Source organism: Oreochromis niloticus, linkage group LG16 (genome assembly GCF_001858045.2).
Source record: "Oreochromis niloticus isolate F11D_XX linkage group LG16, O_niloticus_UMD_NMBU, whole genome shotgun sequence".
Taxonomy (NCBI): domain Eukaryota; kingdom Metazoa; phylum Chordata; class Actinopteri; order Cichliformes; family Cichlidae; genus Oreochromis; species Oreochromis niloticus.
Window position 1 is genome coordinate 25,143,546 of NC_031987.2, and position 19,370 is coordinate 25,162,915.

General features: G+C 40.1%; 2 protein-coding genes across 2 annotated transcripts; both read left to right on the forward strand.

The window, feature by feature from the left end:
* Window positions 1-616: 616 nt before the first annotated feature.
* LOC106097090 (sodium channel subunit beta-3) lies at window positions 617-7,944 on the forward strand. Its single transcript, XM_019346226.2, has 4 exons — window positions 617-1,252; window positions 2,947-3,039; window positions 4,654-5,007; window positions 5,405-7,944. Exons 2-4 carry the CDS (start codon window positions 2,988-2,990, stop codon window positions 5,635-5,637), a joined length of 639 nt encoding a protein of 212 aa, XP_019201771.1. The 5' UTR covers window positions 617-1,252; window positions 2,947-2,987; the 3' UTR covers window positions 5,638-7,944.
* A 3,863-nt stretch (window positions 7,945-11,807) lies between these two features.
* On the forward strand, window positions 11,808-17,099 carry LOC102077201 (uncharacterized). Its single transcript, XM_019346205.2, has 4 exons — window positions 11,808-11,831; window positions 12,481-12,517; window positions 14,789-15,142; window positions 16,056-17,099. The coding sequence occupies exons 3-4, from the start codon at window positions 14,995-14,997 to the stop codon at window positions 16,307-16,309; spliced, it is 402 nt and encodes a 133-aa protein (XP_019201750.2). The 5' UTR covers window positions 11,808-11,831; window positions 12,481-12,517; window positions 14,789-14,994; the 3' UTR covers window positions 16,310-17,099.
* The last annotated feature ends 2,271 nt before the right edge of the window (window positions 17,100-19,370 follow it).

A 19,370-nucleotide genomic window follows, 5' to 3' on the forward strand; every position in this document is an offset into this window, starting at 1 on the left:
TTTAATTTATGACGATGTTTGAATATTTGTGTCTTCTGTGATGATCTGAGTTGCTCACGCTGCTCTGCTGCCACCTGGAGGCTTGGAAGTGTTAAAGCATCAATCTGCAGCTCAGTGAATGGGAGCTCGAAGTAACCAGAAAAGCCAAAGTATCCCGAAGAATCTTAAGTGTTTGCAGTACAACTGCTGTGCTGACGGGTCATACTTCCAAACAAAAAGATAAAGTCAAAGCTGTTGTGTTGAAATTTGAAGTGCCTTGATTATTTTTTGATAACAAAAGAACATTTCGAGTAGCTAAGAAGGGAAAAAGCACATAAACGGAGACTGAAGACTGACTTCATATAATTGTTTTATTTTTTATTTTGAGCAGCTGAAAGTAACTACAAGCTATATCCCGCAAATATGTAAAGTTACAGCACTTCCGGTATCTGTTACAAATTAAAAGCCATTTTTGCAAAAAGTTCTGTTGCATGTCGTACCGAGGCTTTTATTGTGAAGCAAGTACGGGAACTTGCTTCACAATAAAAGTTACCTTGATGAGCTCATATGTGATCAACATGTTATTGCTGGACAACAGAGAATCAGATACAGTTGAAGAAGAGAACACGTCCACGTGCAGCAGAGGTGCGATTATGACGAAGATACAAGCAGAGATGAAGATGAGTCTGAGAGGCTTTGTGATCTACTGATGGAGTCCTGATGAAACGATCGGTTATTGACTGGTTTATGTAAATTTAACGGCTTAGAGCCACAGCTCAAACCTGCGGGAGTGAGTGGGCGTGGCCTCAGTGTCACACGGGAGCATGTGGTGAAATAGAAATGCTGCAATCCCATATAAATGAGTTACAGTTACAGGAGATCCGCTTAAAACAGAATACTTTTGATTCTTGATCAGCTCTGAAGCACGGAGCCTGCCAGACGTTTATTTCGGTCACTTGAGCCTCCTCGTTATTACGCACGTGTTTCTGATCCCACCCTCAGACTGTTTTTGCTCCTCTTCAAGACACAAACAGTTGTCAGAGCGCGATGCTCAGAACAAACGCACCTGTCACCACACTCGAAAACTCTGCTTCATTTTCACACTGAACCCTTAACCCGTAAGGATTAAACTGGGATGTCCTGTTCTCGGGAAATCTCGCCATCCTTTGGATATTTAGCGAACTCCGAAGAGTCGGATCAGCAGACCAATGAGGCGGAAATGGCCGCTGGGACATTTGAGCGTCTCTGCTGGAGTCACCGTCTGTGTCTGCATGTGAGTGTTCACTCGTTTAGACTCCAGCAGTGTGACACAGGAGTTTTCTTCACATTTAAAATGTAAACAAGTTTGTAAGTGACCACGTGGTACTGCACATAAACAGTTACTGACACGGAGTGTGGAGTAACTCCGGAGAAGGTTGAATATGTTTTCTTTTTCTGTTCGCTGTCTCCATAAAACCTTAGAGTTTAATAAGAAACGCTTGAGGATTTAAAACTGTTTGTGCGCAGTCACATGAAAAGTGGGCGTTTTGTTTTCCTCTTTCTCCGCCAGTAACGTGCTGTTTGAGCGCCGCCTGGTTTAGAGTGAAACATTACAGAGAACAGCTTACTTCTAAAGCAGACACGAGCCCACCAGCAGCTGTGAACACTCAGTGCGATCGTTTATTTCAGATATAAATAAATAAGAGCTGGAACTTTAATTTGATTCTGCTGCTCAGTGCGTTCAGGTCTGACCCTGATCAAGAATGAAGGAAACCTGGACTGGATGACTTTAGTCTTTACTGATTGAAAGTTATCGGTGGTAATTATCCAACAAATGTAACTGAAGACGTTTCCGATCTGCATTCTAGCAGCTGCAGTTCCAGACTTGGAGGCATCACGACCAAACATAAAGGCATTTATATGCTTTCTGCTCCAGTAGCTGGATTCAGGCACGGTCCAGAGTGACGCACAGTTTGCGCTGCTGTAACTTTACAGCAGAGCTCCGTTTGGTTGGTTTAATCAGGCTCAAGATCCAAAAAGGCAGCACACATTACCGGGGCTCCTTAAACGGAAATTACAGCTGCCTTAACAAGAAACTCTGAACCGGTTAACATATCTTACATATCTTTACATCACTTCATACCGCATCGTACATTTCTCGGATAACTTTGAGATCCTCATCAGTGATTTCTGTTAAGAAACATGACTGTCTGAACCTGAAATTTATTTTATTGGCAGATTAAATTGTCCACAACTTTGAATCATTACAAAATTAAATCTGAAATGAGACGATGGTTTGTGAGAAAGGGCAGTGCTTTGTATTGTTTCTGTTCTTATACAACCGAAGCTTTGAAGAACCGGATCAGCATTCAGTTTCCTGAAACAGTCTGTTGAGATGCAGCGGAAATCAATGAAGATCAAAGAAACTCTTTGTTTCACCGCTGCTCTATATGTCAACCCTAACACTGTTTACTGATAAATCCAGAGTCAATACCAATGGAGGTATGATTTATTCTAAGTTTTGCATTAAGTATATACTCTAACACATAGTTTGACTTTGTCAGTGGGTAGAAAAAAGCGGATAATATCTTTGGGACAGGCTCTACCACTGGAAACCACCTGGGCAAACACGCTACTGTGAATTATAATTCCGGACCTTTATTATTCTCTTGCTCTGGATTTCATGCCACTGAAGGTTCTAGTTGTTGTTGATCATTTGACATATGTGTAATATTTAAGTTCATGTAATGTTGCTGCAGTGTGCTGTATGTTATGCTGTTTATAGACCCGACTTGGACGCAGAGTCTGTCTGGATTTTCTGTTGATTTGTTGACTTTGGGTTTTAATATAAATTCCCAAATGTTTAAACATCCTGTATTTTCTTTTTTTTTTTTTTAAGTCAGTTTGTTTCTGTTTCGCTTTCTCAATGACCCACCCATCGCTATGAAAGGGTTGGTATGCACTTGAAGGTTTCTACTTTCTGTTCAGGTCAGGCAGCTGCCACTCCTCTCTCCTCTCGCCTGCCATAGATGGCTTCTGTCAGATTTCTCCTCTTTTTGTCATTAATGTCTATATCTGCAGGTGAGTCTTTTTATTTTTTTAAACCAAAAAATCAGTACTAAAATCTTTAAGTATTATTAAAGGGAGGTGAGCTTCATTTAATTCATTTAAGAAGGTTATTTGTAAAGAGTTGGTGTCAATTATATGGTTATCTGGTTATTATGGGACAATATTTTTCAGGTCATTTTACGAAGCCATGTGAAATTAATGCAACGATAGTGTAACAAATTATTTAAGAAAAGTAACAAGGACTTTGTTTCAGTAATGATCTGAAATGGTAAATGGCCTGTATTTGTATAGCGCTTTACTAGTCCCCAAGGACCCCAAAGCACTTTACACATCCAGTCATCCACCCATTCACACGCACATTCACACACTGATAAAGTGATCCTACTGATTGAATTAATCATGTAGAGGCATTTCTCCTCCCACTGATGGCAGATTTCATAGTGTAAAATTAATATACACCAATATAGCAAACATTAGTTGAAACTTGATCAACATTGGACAAAGAACCTAAAATTGATTAAATCAATTGCTTTAATTCAAATTTTATGTATACAGCGCCATGTCACAACAACAATCGCTTCAAGGTGCTTTATATTGTAAGGTAGGCCCTACAATCACATGACCATCTATGAGTTGGCATTTAGGTGACAGTGGGAAGGAAAAACTCCCATTTAACAGGAAGAAACCTCCAGCAGAAACAAGCTGGAGGTAGGAGGAAGACAGGACATCTCTCAGTCAACTATAAATTGGTGACTTTTCATTGTTGAACAGAAAAGTCAACACTGACTTTTCAGTTTCGAAAACTAAAATTGTCATGGTCATTGTCAAATCAATGACTTTCCAACCTCACTGTTGTCACCCACTCTGCTATAAATAGATCATCAATCAGTTGTAACAGGACAGCTATGATTTAGTGTCATAATCATTACACTGTGTAGTCTCATTTTTTTGTTAATGTGATAATTGCAGATGCTTCATTTTGATCTGAACCATAATGATTATTTAGATGAAAATTCAACATCACTTTAATTTTGTCTTGGCCACTGTGAGTTCCCGACACACAGTATTCTTTGGGTTGCTGTTTCTTGGTGTGGCTGTAGCTCAGGAGATTGAGTGGGTTAGTGGTTTAATCCCTGGCTGCTTCAGTCTGCATGCCAGGGTGTCCTTGCGCAAGATATTGAATCATGGGTTCTCTGATCCATTCATTGGAGTATGAGCGTTAGATGGAAAGCACTTAGGTAGAAGCCTAGAAGAAGTGCTTGTATAAATGGTTGAATAAGGGCGGTATAAAGAATGCAAGAATTATAACATAAAACATAGTATAAGAAGTAGCCCATTTACCACTTATCAGTAATTTTCAGTCTTTTGCCCGGCGTTGCTCCGGTAGCTCTATGAGCTGATCAATATTCTGCTTTGAACCCCCCCCCAGCTGCAGCACACTACTGCATAAGCAGAGAGTCCTAATTACCAAATATTGCCCCCCCGAGATGTGATCAGATTTTTACTTTAAACTGTATTCAGTGAGTTGTCTCTCAACTGTTGTTTGTTTTAAAAAAATTCATGTTTTAATGCAAGTTTCATAGAACAAATCATTTTGCATTAAGAAAAAAAAATTCGTGTATTCAGCTCTACAGCAGGATGTGCAGGCGAAGCTTGGAGATGACGTCACTCTCCAGTGTGAGATTTTCACAGATAAAATAATCTCAGTGCTGAAGTGGAGCAGACCTGACCTGAACACAGACGGCTACGTCTACTTCTACAGGAACAAACGCTCCTATGAAAACTACCAACATCCATCTTTTCATGGCCGAGTGAAGCTGAGGGACCCAGAGATGAAGGACGGAGACGTTTCTGTGACCCTGAAGAATGTAACGTTTAATGACACTAAGATTTATGAATGTCATGTAGCAGTGAGGAACTCTGGGAGAAGTAAAAGAGCTCACACTGAGATCAGTCACTTCATCGGCCTCACAGTCACAGGTGAGTTTGTCACACCCAAAGCAAGTGGAGTGCGTCCATATTGTTGTAGTTAGTATGTTCACTTAGCAAGTTCAAGTCCAGCTGGAGACACAAACTCCCTTTGAGCTTTAGTCAGTAAAGACATTTGGTGTAAATGTCAGATGAAACATGCTGAGCTTCTCACTCTGCTGTGAGTGGCTTTAATACAGAAAATGGATAACCGACATGCACAGAGGTAGCATTGTTTACTATTTCAATCTAAGTAAAGGGTAAAGTTGTAGCTTGCTGATAACATAGATTAAAACTGTGTCTGTAAATGGCCATCAAACAAACTTTCTCGTTCAGCAGCCGTTCTCCTGCTGAACACTGACATGTCTGAAGACTTCTTCTTCTCTGACAGCTAATCTTTGCTCTGCAGGTAAAGTGCATAAAAACATGTTGGAGGAGCATGTCATGGAAAGAGAAGATGCTGATGAAAACACTGAGGTTGAACAGGTTGAAACACAGACTATCCTCATTGTTGCTGGTGTTGCTGCAGCTGCTGCAGCTGCTGGTTTGTTAGTGTTGCTCCTTAAGAAGCAGCATTTAGTTAAGGTTCCTACTGAGGAAAAATCACAAGGAAGTTCTGTTGATAACAAACAGCAGCCATAAAGATTACAATATATTTAATTGAAAGCGAAAATGATAAGATCACAAACTGTTTTTTTATTAGATGATAATTTATAACCACTAAAACCATTAAACATTGTCCTCACATATCTATCATAAAAATATCCTCATATCTACATTTATAATTATTAATACAAGTTAAATATATACACTTAGAGCACAAACCTTGCTTATTGCAAGCTAGTCTGTCCATTCAAAGCAGTGGTAGGAAACCTTGTATGTGTGGTATTTGCACACATTTGCATGAAATGACACCATAATTGACTTTATAAACTTACAGCCATCCTGTTTCCTCTTAAGGTCTACAAATCTCAGTTGGATCAGAAAAACTTGATTCTAATTTGTTGGATTCTATTTTCTTACAACGTGGGTATTTGTGCTTGCAGGTGCAAAGACCACAAACATCAGCAGATAGGCATGTAATGTACTTTAATTTAAAAAGCAAAGCATTACTCAAAGCGCTCTAATTGCAAATGAACTATGCATCCACACAGCACTTTATTCTGTGTACTTCAAGCATTTTATCTACTTCATATGCATGGACGCTTTAGAATTACTAACTTAACTGACGTGTATGTGTTTAGACTTTGAGGCATCTGGAGTACCAAGAAAATCTATACAAAAAGGCCACAGCCAGGATTTGAACCAGGGACGTTCTTGCTTTGAGGCAACACTGCCAATTGCATCAAATTATAATAATAAAAATGATAATAACAACTTTGTGTAACACATTTAAAAAAAACAAAAACAAAGGATGATGGGGTGTTGTTAAGTGCAATTCCAGAGGGTGTGGGCAACCACAATGAATGCTCTGTCCATGAAAGTACGGAGGCTGGTGCAAGAGAGAGAGAGAGAGCGAGTGAAAGCAGATCCATGGCATCCGAGACTGTGTGTGTGGGTGCAGCAGGTCTGACAAGCACTGAGGGATTTGTAAGTGAGAAAAAAGTATCTTGTAAGTAGTGTGTGACTTCAGTGGATATCCATGGAGATTTGAGGGTGGGGGTGATGTGTTGTTCAGACTGTTGTAAAATGTCAGAAAAGGTCAAATTTGACCCAAACAGAAAGTAAAGGGTTGAGGAAATATTAAATACTGACACTTCAGTAACTACATTTATCAAGTACACCACACTGAAGGACATCTCTGCTGTCCATTAATGTCAAATCAAGTAGTTGCATTAAATTTCAGACACTGCGGGTGATAATTTCAAAACTACCTCACTTCCTGTTTCACATAGTCACACAGAGTCAGATGTTTCATCTACCCAGTTTTTTTTATTTGAGCTGTTACATTTTGATTTAAAAAAAAAACACAGCTGAAACACTGAAAATATGTTTGCAGATGTTTTAGCAACATTTACCTCAAAACTGTAAGTGGAAAGTAAAAGTCTACTGAGGCCGGCAAACGTTCTCCACCTCTGTAAAGGTGGTGGTGTGGTGGATACATCAGGAGGTTACTAAGGCCTTCAGGGCCTTAAGTCAGCTACAAATACCAATTTCCACTTAAAACCTGCTCGGCTCGGATCTGCTTGGTTTTGGTCATTTGCGTTTACAATCGAGTACCACCTGACGTGCGAGCGATCGTTAAAACAATGCAGCCAAACATCAGAATGTCAAGGTGATGATATACTTGCTGCTTGGTCTGTGGCTTTTTGTCAAATTTAGGGACTGTGGTGTTTTTTGTGCTGCTCTTTCCCTCGTTGCTGGCTTTTAGCAGTGGCTAGTCAGTGACCTCACTGACTAGCCACTGTTGATGTCACATTTTTGGATCGTCTCACTTAGTTCACTCATGAAGTACCTAGTACCAGAGACTACCACCTAATGGAAAACCCTAAAAACTAAGTCAAGCTGAGCTGACTTACTGAGTTAAAACATTAAGAAAAAAAACAGTAGGAAACTGCTCAGTGAATTAACATCCATTCACTGTTAAATTAGATTGAATTCAAGTTTTTTTTTAAAGTCTAATGAGCCAAATGTTTACCTTCTTTTTTCTAACCAAAAGTAGAAGTAATAGTATGTCTTTTTTGAGTGTGGGTGTGGCAGAGGCACATCCCTGTTAAAAGGGAGTTCTTTCTCCCCACTTTAACCAAGTGCTGCTCATACTGGGTGATCTGATCATTGGAGCCCTTTCTCTCGGTTTAGTGTTTTTATTATTAGGTGTTGTGAGCGTAGACTAAACAGATCTTACTGACCTGAATTACTTGCACAACCATACTTTACATTCCACTGTACATGTATGTGTTTGCAGGTTGCTGAATATGTATGATGAAATTTTACCTCAAGCACTGAAGGAGAAAAAAAAAGAAAAATTAGCTATAATTTTCTTATTTATACCAGATTTTCTGATCTGCACACATGCAATATCAATGCATATGTAAAGAAACTAGTGACGTTAAACTATTTGAAATATTTGGGTGTTTTTTTTTCATTTGTAAGCTGATGTTTTTTTTTAATTTTTTTACTATGAATTTTACAATTTGAATAAAATAAAATTTTACACTGTTTTTCAGGAGAGACTTGACAGTAGTAGTAGCAGTAATTTATTAACATTTATTATCAAAATGGTAACATAGCGGTAGTGGTGTTATTGATATGATCATTATCCTTATTATTAGATTAATTAAATGTATTCCTTTTGATATTTCCTCTCCATTTGTGGATGGTTAAAAAAATTAGCACAACACCCCGTCTTGATACAGACCTCACATAATCTTAGAACAAAAATTTTTAAAAACAAACTGAAACTATGATTATTCAGATCATTTTGATTAAAAAAAACCTGTGGAGTTTCTGATAACTGCTTGTTTGTATGTCATCAGTGTGTTTATTTGGAGTCTGATTGTTCAGTTTGACATGAACCATTATTATGCAGATTATGATTACACAGTCATGTACAACGTTTCTTTACATCGTAAAATCAAGTGTAACTTGCTGCTTTGAAAAAACAAACAAACATGTATACTAAGCACCAGATTTTATTTTCTACTGTTATCTGCACATGAAAATACACTGCATAATAAATAAATCATTAAATGGTGTAAAGGAGTGCCTGTTGTGGAATCTAAATATTTGAAATAAGAATATTTATTATTCTGCAGAGACAATACTGACACATATTTGCTGAGTGTTCAACCAAATGTTGACAATAAGTGAAGAAAATTCTTCCCCTATTCAACGAGTAAAGGTGAATATTAGGGAAGGAGGCTTTTGTTTTTTTTCTACCTCAGCTTTTAGATGTTCAGATGTGTTTTTGATGTACAAAAAATAAAAACGGGTGACTTGAATAAAATATGCTTACAAGAATAAAATATTTGGAAGAGGTGGTGATCATGTCAGAAAAGAAGAGCACTTTGTTTTAAACCAACATCTCTGTTTTAGTGACCCATACAGTCCACAGGGGTCTAAGGTGGGTACCCATTTATTTATGTAATACCCTAAAAATTGTACGGCACTTGTTCTCATTTATCTGTGCCTACGGCCAGCAGGTAGTTCAAACCCAGTCTCTCTCATTGAAGAGCTTTTTGTGAAATTATTAAAACCAAAAATATTATGAAATTATAACATGATTTAATGTAACTTAAGCTGCAAACAGGTTAAATGTGAGCACGTTTTTACTGACTAGAGGGCTATACTATGAAGGATACTCAACACAGGCGGGCTTTTGTTGTGTCAGCTAACCTACTTACCTTACTTATCACATGAATCATTCTTGTGGTACCAACTTTCTGTTAAACCAGGCTCACTGCTTTTGGCTCTGTGTGCACATAAAGGGTCATTTTTACAAATCAGAGACATTCTTCGAACGTTTGCGAATGTTTAAATGCTGATTAAAAAACAAATATAACGTTAAAAATTAATCAAGCTAACCTGAGTGCACTCTCAGTGCACTGTTCATTTCTAAGGTGACAGCTGCAAATTAGAGCTCTGAACTTTTAAACAGGATCCATTTAACCATTAAAGCTTACAGCAGAGAGCTGCGTTGGTCATCTGGCATACTGGACATTTTCCTTGTGGGACGACGCATTTTTGGGCCAATGGGTCAATTGAAGGGCAGCTGCAAACCGCCTGTAAAGCAGCCCATTCGTTCATTTTCATCACTGACATTGTATTGTAGTAAGGTCTCTCAATCCAGCACCCTCCCCTACAGTGTTTAATGAATAAGAACTAGTGAAACTATGGAGCTGATACACAAAAAAATAAAAATAAAATAAATGCAGCAAAATGTGTCAAATTAACGACATGATAATTTGCTGATGCTTCACCACCGTCAAGTAGTAAAAGCAACACCCAGTAACCACCTCTCTGCTGTTAGCACCAGCTGTGGAGAAAAACAGAATTGAAGACACAAAGGAAGGTGAAAATAACATAATAAGAAGATAAGGGCGGGACATAATTAGGAAGGGAGAGATTCAAGTAAAATAATTGGATACTTTGATCATCAGCCAATGCTAATATCTAAAGTTTACCATACAATTATTTATAAGTGTCATAACCTAATTACAACTAAACTATGAGGGCGTCTGTATCCAGTAAGGGTCTCCCCCCCCCAGTTTCCTGTCTTTAAATGTTTGGCTTTAACAATGTGATCAAAGCGAGTAAGGTGTTGCATGCATGGGTGGTTACAACCACACACTTAACAACTGTATGCACCGTTTACCCATTTGGACTGTGTTAGACCACCGTCAGTTGTGATTCTGTCAAAACAAAAGTGAAGGCAATGAACGCAAGGAGTAATAGAAATAAATATTGTTTAAAAAACACTCCTTAAATCAAACAGTGTAACTGTTGAACTGACTGTTTTTTGGATCAGTAACCAGTATATTTAATGGAGCCATGGAAAAAATGTACCTTCATATACAGAGATTTTAAATATATGTCTGAAATATTCAGCTTTTTATTTCTCCTTATTTTTGTTTCCCAAGTAGCTTCAGAATTACATAAATATTAACACGAAGCTGCCACTGATGAAAAAAACACATTTCGCTCTACAAACAAGGGAACATGCTAAAAGCCCAGATGTGGGACAGGTGGCTGCACAAAGCTACTTCTAGCATAGGGATGGACATTTTTCCCATACACTTGGACACCAGGATCATTTTCTACTTGGGATTCCTTCTGTGTCAAAATAATGTTCCAATTACACATCCTTTGTAAAGACTCTGTTTAATGTTTGGTAAGCTTCCTGCCCTTTGTATGGCTTCACTGTGTTATCCATGGTGAACCATTATGACCAGGATGTTGTAGAAACCGTTGTGATCAGGAAGACACACACACACACACGCATACAGATGTTTACACACACACACACACACACACACACATAGTGCCTTGTCTTAGAACCATTTGGGGGGTTTTATGATGGGCGTTGCTTTGCTTTGATGTGTATTGTGTAACTGTTTTCCCAATAAAAGGCAGCAAGCGGAGGCCGTCGTTGGGGTCATTCGTAATGAGATTCGAAGTGCGTTTCTGAGATACCCATGAGGCCTCCCTTGCAAGTAAAACGATCGATCGCTGACTGTGTTGTTTTCTTCATGATGAATAAGTCTCTAAACCAGCGGGGCTTGTGAAAACACAGACCCAACAGGCACAGTCACTTTCCAAGATGGGATGGTCTCTCCTGTCACTTGGAGTAGATCGACAGCTGGCAGCCAAACTTAATTACTAGCTGAAATTCCTTGTGGAGATCACAATGTCATCCTTGCGCATGGTCAGTCACTGCCAGAATGGTTTTCATGATGAAGCTGACTATACCATAAGAAAAATAGACAGAGGCTGCTCATGAGAGAAAGAGGGAAAGGTATGCAGAACTTACAGCCATATGTGCACAGGCAGGCTGGAGAGCTCTCACCTTGCCAGTGGAAGTCATCAGCTGATATTTTACTGCAACATCCACTCAGTGGGAGTTAAAAAACATTTGCTGTTGCAGGTCCCCAAAGAAGGCGAGCTCTCCAAGATCTTGCACAATAAGCTGTGCAAGGCAGCTTCTGGCTGTGGCTCAGAAGGAAGAATAGGGCATGGGGAAAAGAAGGATCTTAACGCAGGGTTGAGAGGAGTGGTACGAAGACGTTTCTACTGCTGCTCCACCACCCCAATATTTTCTGGGATTAATAGATTGAAGCATCAGTCAAGGATGGGTCCCAGCTGACAATGCTGCAGTCCGCCCAACGGCACCGTCAGAGGTGAGAATTGGCAGAAATGCCCAGCAGTTAACATTTGTTCTATTTTTTCCTGAAATTATGTTAATTTGTTTCATCTGAAGTAATCATGTTAACCTGAAAGACATTTTCGCTTTCAGTGCCAGAAAGATGGAATTTTTTTCAGGTTAGTCATTCTGAAACTAAACTTGTCAAGGTTTTACAATGACTTTTTTTGAAACTGAGAAGATGGAGCACACTGTCATGTAAATTAGAGACAGATTTATTTGATTGTGTAAAGGTAATTTGATGACACCACAAGATAAATGGTTTTATTTGTTATATTTATTTTTTATAAGTATTTTCACTCGCAGTTTACACTGTTTACACTTTGTGAATCAGGTCAGATTTGGATAACTGCACTAGTTTCTTTTTTCTTCACTTTGTTCTGTCAAAACCCCCCGACAAAGGTCACAGGGGGGCTCAATAGTTTTATACTCGTGTGTAGAAGGGAAGCTTGTAAGAAGGTGTGTTCGTGTGTTGAAAGTGTGTTGCAATGACTAACTTTCCCTTTCTATTGCCCATTAGAATAGTACTCCATTTTCTTTGAACCACCCCCCTTCCTCTCTCTAACTTTCTGTTTAGTCTGCAGCAACTTCAGTGTAATCTGTTCTCACACATGGCTTTTCTTAAGGTCCTCCTGTGTTTCTTCCTAATTGCGGAATCAACAGGTGAGTGAAACAAAATTTGTTCATATTCTTATTCTTTAGAACTAAAGACTGACAAGAAAATTTTTATTTAATATGTGTATATGAATGAGAGGGAAACTGGTGTAACAGAGAAGCTGCAAGTAAAGAGTACCAACAAGTTTAAAGACCAGACGAAAGTAATGGATGGTGAACAAGCGAAATGAAGAAGAGAGTGCAAGTAGGGTTTCAGGGGTGACTTGTGAAAGAAGGGTAGCAGCAGGAGTGAGATAATAGTCCTACAAGATGGTTGTGAGACCTGCTTTGATGTATGGCTTATAGCTGGTTCCATAAAAAAGGCAGGAGACCAAACTGATGATGTTAAGGTTTTATTTGGACTGTCCAGGATTGACAAGATTAGAATGAATATTCAGCCCCCTGAGTTGATACTTTGTAGAACCACCTTTTGCTGCAATTACAGCTGCCAGTCTTTTAGGGTATGTCTCTACCAGCTTTGCACATCTACAGACTGAAATCCTTGCCCATTCTTCTTTGCAAAACAGCTCCAGCTCAGTCAGATTAGATGGACAGCGTTTGTGAACAGCAGTTTTCAGATCTTGCCACAGATTCTGGATTGGATTTAGATCTGGACTTTGACTGGGCCATTCTAACACATGGATATGTTTTGTTTTAAACCATTCCATTGTTGCCCTGGCTTTATGTTTAGGGTCGTTGTCCTGCTGGAAGGTGACCCTCCGCCCCAGTCTCAAGTCTTTTGCAGACTCCAAGAGGTTTTCTTCCAAGATTGCCCTGTATTTGGCTCCATCCATCTTCCCATCAACTCTGACCAGCTTCCCTGTCCCTGCTGAAGAGAAGCACCCCCAGAGCATGATGCTGCCACCACCATATTTGACAGTGGGAATGGTGTGTTCAGAGTGATGTGCAGTGTTAGTTTTCTGCCACACATAGCGTTTTGCATTTTGGCCAAAAAGTTCCGTTTTGGTCTCATCTGACCAGAGCACCTTCTTCCACATGTTTGCTGTGTCCAAACTGCAAATGGGACTTCTTATGGTTTAATGTTAACAATGGCTTTCTTCTTGCCACTCTTCCATAAAGGCCAACTTTGTGCAGTGCACGACTAATAGTTGTCCTATGGACAGATTCCCCCACCTGAGCTGTAGATCTCTGCAGCTCGTCCAGAGTCACCATGGGCCTCTTGGCTGCATTTCTGATCAGCGCTCTCCTTGTTCGGCCTGTGAGTTTAGGTGGACGGCCTTGTCTTGGTAGGTTTACAGTTGTGCCATACTCCTTCCATTTCTAAATGATCGCTTGAACAGTGCTCCGTGGGATGTTCAAGGCTTGGGAAATCTTTTTGTAGCCTAAGCCTGCTTTAAATTTCTCAATAACTTTATCCCTGACCTGTCTGGTGTGTTCTTTGGACTTCATGGTGTTGTTGCTCCCAATATTCTCTTAGACAACCTCTGAGGCCGTCACAGAGCAGCTGTATTTGTACTGACATTAGATTACACACAGGTGCATTTAGTCTATTTAGTCATTAGCACTCATCAGGCAATGTCTATGGGCAACTGACTGCACTCAGACCAAAGGGGGCTGAATAATTACGCACACCCCACTTTACAGTTATTTATTTATAAAAAATGTTTGGAATCATGTATGATTTTCACTTCTCACGTGTACACCACTTTGTATTGGTCTTTCACGTTGGATTCCAATAATATTGATTCATCTTTGTGGCTGTAATGTGACAAAATGTGGGACAGTTCAAGAGAGCCGAATACTTTTGTAAGCCACTGTATATTAGAGGTTTGGAGACAAAGTCAGAGAGGCAAGTTTGAGAAGGTTTAGATGTGCAGAGGAGAGAAAGTTGACTTATTGGACAAAGGAGGTTGAAGATGGAGCTGTCAGACAGGAGGAGTGGAGGAAGATGAAGTTCAGGATGTGGTGAAGGAGCATGCAGATAGTCAGTGGGACAAAGGAGGATGCTTAGGAGTGTATATCAATAGACTTAAAAGCTAAAGGAACAGTTGTGAAAAACTAAGTCCACTCTAATTGCTGCCATAACAATTAAGAGAGTAAGTAGAACCCACTTGCTTCTAAAGGGACTCGATAAATTGATCACCAGCAATTGTGGCTATCGCTAAACACACAATGTCACACAAAGTCATCCTGGGAGTCCAGATGACAGACACCCCAAACCCAGATTGTGCAATACTCCAAAACTTAAAAAAAAAAAGATCACTTATATTGTATAAGCGAGATAAACTTCATACTTACTGATTCTTTTCTTTCCTTCAGCTCTTCAGCTGGATGTTCAGGCGAAGCTTGGAGATGATGTCAGTCTTCAGTGTCAGATTTCCAGAGATGAAATAATTTCAGTGCTGAAGTGGAGCAGAGCTGACCTGAACACAGACGGCTACATTTACTTCTACAGGAACAAACGCTCCTATGAAAACTACCAACATCCATCTTTTCATGGCCGAGTGAAGCTGAGGGACCCGGAGATGAAGGATGGAGACGTTTCTCTGATCCTGAAGAACGTCACGTTTAATGACACTGGGATGTATGAGTGTTACGTAGCAGTGAGGATGCCTGTGAGAAGTAAAAGAGGTCACACTGAGATCAGTCACTTCATTAACCTCACAGTCACAGGTGAGTCTCTCCCCTGCCCGCAAATTGCACCACTTGCCCACTTTAAGAACACCTAGAATTTTCTGTACTTGTGTGATATAGTAAATGAACAACCAATATGTGTGTTTAGGTAAAATCACTCACCCACTCAACTCACTTCTTCCATGGCGAGTTTGAAGGGTAAATTCAGAGCATTCTTCTTCTCATAGTAGAGAATCATCTGCCTCCGTCTCATTTACTCTTTACTATCCTACTCTGTCACACCAACCCTCTGCATGTCCTCCTTCCATGAATTTTCCTCTGTGCTCTTCCAGCCCGTTCTCACTCCCGAGGCGTAACATCCTGACGATTTGTCACACCCTGCGGCGTTCCTGAGGAATGCGAAAGGTGACCTTCTGCATTCTTATGCTTAATGCCGGGTTATGGGTGAAATCCAGTAGAATTACGGTCCTGCGGTAACACACGTTCCAGTCCTAACCTTATGCCTAACCTGAACCAGCACTTTAATGACGTTAAATAGCGTTTTACAAAGCATTGAAGTAAAATGTAGATTGATATCAAATGGTGCTCATGCTTCCTAATTTTTCCGATCTCGTCATTTAGGGACGTGTTGGGTGCCCGGAAGTGTAACATGTTGATGATTTGTCAGCTAGCGTAAAATATTACGCTTTGAGAGTGGGGAGTGAGAACGCGTTGGCTCTTCTGCACACATATGGATACTAGAAGTACTATGGTGGTTTTAACTTTGGCTAAAACATATTTTAGCTTTGTATATTTGAAATGTTTTACCTGTTTCAGCTGTAAAATATCCTTTTTTCCAGATGAGTAACTGAGGCTGTTCTCAGTAGTCTCACCTGCAGAACACACACTTTTATTGGATTCTTGTTTTTGTGTCTCACTGTTTCTGCTCTAAAAATTTATGTTTTCTGTGCAGGTGAAACCCATAACAGCATATTTGAGCAGTCCATGACAGACAGAGAACATGGAGGTGGAAACATGCATTTTGTTCCAGAGGAAGAAACTCCAACTATCATGATGGTTTTTCCTGCTGTTGTTACTGCTGTTGTTGTGGCTGTCCTTGTTGTTACTATCGGTGGTTCTGTGCTACTGTGGAGGTTTAAAATAAAGAAACAGCAGACTACTGAGGCAGCCACAGCTGATCTGAAATGTCCTGCTCCTAAAATTTAGGAATGAAACACGTTTCACAGAGTGGATAGTCTCTCAGCACATCAGAAACAAGTTTGCTTGCGGAGCAAACTGTGCATGGAGCATGCTATCACCATCACCTTTCAGAGCACCGAGCCATCTGGACAACAGGAAGAGCTATGTGAGGATGCTTGTCATCAACTACAGCTCAGTGTCCAACACCATCATTCCAGACATCCTCACCACCAAACTGGATCACCTTCAGATCACCCTGCCACCTGTTCATGGATCAAAGACTTCCTCACCAACAGTCCGAATCTGTGGAATCTGTCTCTACCTTCAGGTTTCTGAGCTCAAACATCACCGCTGATCTCACCTGGACTCACAACACCAACGCTCTGACCCAGCAGTGGCTGTCCTTGTCCATGTCTTGAGGAAGAATAACCTGGACCCAAAGCTGCTGCTGGCCTTTAACTGGTCTTTTGGGCAGAGTGTGCTCTTCTACTGTCTGGGTGTTTTGTACACAGAAGCCACAAATGAGAATAGGAAGGCTATACAGAGGGTAATTAGCACCACCCAAAAAATAATTTCCTGCCCTCTGCCACTCCTGAAGACCATCACCAGATCCTCCTGTGTCACAAAAACCAGGGCCATCACAGGTGACCCCTTGCACCACAACCACCACCTGCTTGACCCGCTGCCCTCTGGTTGGCACCACAGGTCAATCAGGTCCCCCATCTCCAGACTCACTAAGAGCTTGTTTCCCTCGGCCATTCAGACTGCTAATAAACACAGTGTATACATGCAATCACAATAAAAGGCTATTCTAGTCTGTTCTATTCTATTCTACATTCTTATATTATTAACTCTTTTAAATAAAAGCAGTAAAGGATCTCAGGCAAAACTTACTGGAAAGATGCTAAAGACAGTTTTGAACATACCCTGAAAAGAAACAGTTAGCTGTGTCAAGTGACAGTGACAACTCCTCAGTAAACTATGCTATCTTAAGGCTACGCCCACACTAATGCGTTTTCGTTTTCTCTCCATTTTGCCCTCCCGTCCACACTGAGACGGCGTTTTCGCTCAAGGAAAACGCAGTGTTTTCAAATGCTCTCGAAAACACATACATTTGAAAACGGAGCTGTCCCGTCGTAGTGTGGACACTCGAAAACGCAGACTTTCGAAAACGCTGACGTAATTTAGTCATATGATGCAGTCATGTGAGCAGTTCAACTAAAATTAAGGATGGCATCGTACAGCAGTTGTTTTGTTTTGTTTTGTTCTCAATTTTGCCAGCTCTAATTAAGATTAATATGTTTGTACATGCTCCAGATAGCTTTTCTTCAACTTCTTTAATTCTCACTTGCTTTTGCAACTTTGTACTTTTGTGTTACTCGCAGCAACAACTCCACCTCATTGTCAGTCCATTAAAAAAACTGTGGTTTCCTCGACATTTTACCACGACGTTTCAAAGCGCCAGAAAGTAAATAAAAGGCAGACAGAAATGACGCTGGTTGAATGGTCTTAGATTTCACGCATGCGCAATACAGGAATGTAAGCGTTTTCAGCCATTTCAGTGTGGATGCGCAACCGTTTGAAAATGATTGAAAACGTTAGTTGCACTGGACGCCGTTTTCAAATCTATCTGGGCTAGTGTGGACGTAGCCGAAGAATCGCAGCACGACCCTTCTCACTTTGAGGTGGCAATTCTAACCATTGTAAGATCAGCCCACCCCGGCATACCTGCTCACCTCAAAGCAGAAAACAGGTTAACTGAACACTCACACATTTTACATTGCCAAATGAGGAGAAATGAAAGGAAAAGGCACCCCACATGAAATCTTTATCAAATCAAACATTTGGAGGTGTTTTTATTATGAATATATTCATTGTGTGTAATTTTCACACAACAAAAGAGTCTACACAAGGAAGATATACATTATTTTATTTACAAAATTTGCAAACAGAAAATGTTCAGTAATTTAAATAACATTCAGTTACTATTATTTATGTATTTATTTTTATTTTATCAGGAAGTATGTATAAAACTAAATAATACAGTCACACAAATAAAGAAATACAACTATATTAAAAGAAGATTGGAAACTAAACTAGAACTAGAAATTCAACAACATTAGTCTTCCCCAATGGAGAGGGAGAATGTAATCAGTTTTATTTTGGTGAAAATCGGGTCAAGATCGCAACATATGAGAAAAATCAGTGGTTTCACTTGCTGAAATATTAGGGAAGATTGCTTTGTCAACTTCAATGTTCATTTTAATTTTTCTTTAATGATACACAGTGCAAATAAAATAAAAAATAAAACCTCTATCCTGCTACCAAAACACAGAGAGACAAGAAGACTTTACTTTTTTGTGTCACATAAACTGATAGCTTAGAGGAGGCCTTCTCTCAAGTATGTCTGTGAAGGTCTCAGTCATCCAGGTCATTGTAGACTAAGGAGCTTGAAAAGAAAAGCGTCTGGACTACTTTAAGTTGGCAAATGGTAAATGGACTGATTCTTATATAGCGCTTTTCTACTCTACCGGAGTACTCAAAGCGCTCTATACAACATGCCTCATTCACCCAATCACACCCACTCATACAAGGACTTCTAAACTCAAGTGCAAACTTAATCTACATTCACACACATTCACACTCCGATGAACGCATCATCTTCATTGTTTGAAGACGTTTCACCTCTCATCCAAGAAGCTTCTTCAGTTCTAAGGGTCAATTGGTGGAGAGTCCCAGATTTAAACCCAGTGGGAGTATCGCCCCAAAGAGGGACAAAGGACCCCCTGGTGATCCTGTACCTAATCACATGAGCCAAGGTGTGAAAGCGGGTGTGGGACCTAATCAGCCAGAGTTTCAGGTGAGCTCATTGTGAAACCTGGCCTCACCCTATCATGTGATTTCCTGAGGTCAGATGGCCCCAGGATGTGAGTGGGCGTTAAGGCGTCTGGGAAGGGATCTCAAAACTGGATTATAGATGGCAGACAGTTGGTGTCGTAAACCACCGCCTCTGTTCAAAGATGGTCGCTCACAGTGGACATAGATGGCTTCTTTCACTCCTCTTTCAAACCATCTGTCCTCTCTGTCC

Bases quoted from the DNA above. Each gene is read 5' to 3' on its own strand.
- LOC106097090 (XM_019346226.2), top strand. From the start codon at position 2,988: ATGGCTTCTGTCAGATTTCTCCTCTTTTTGTCATTAATGTCTATATCT. The intron at 3,040-4,653 runs GTGAGTCTTTTT...TCGTGTATTCAG, and splicing joins ATTAATGTCTATATCTGCAG to CTCTACAGCAGGATGTGCAG. The intron at 5,008-5,404 runs GTGAGTTTGTCA...TTTGCTCTGCAG, and splicing joins CATCGGCCTCACAGTCACAG to GTAAAGTGCATAAAAACATG.
- LOC102077201 (XM_019346205.2), top strand. From the start codon at position 14,995: ATGAAGGATGGAGACGTTTCTCTGATCCTGAAGAACGTCACGTTTAAT. The intron at 15,143-16,055 runs GTGAGTCTCTCC...TTTTCTGTGCAG, and splicing joins CATTAACCTCACAGTCACAG to GTGAAACCCATAACAGCATA.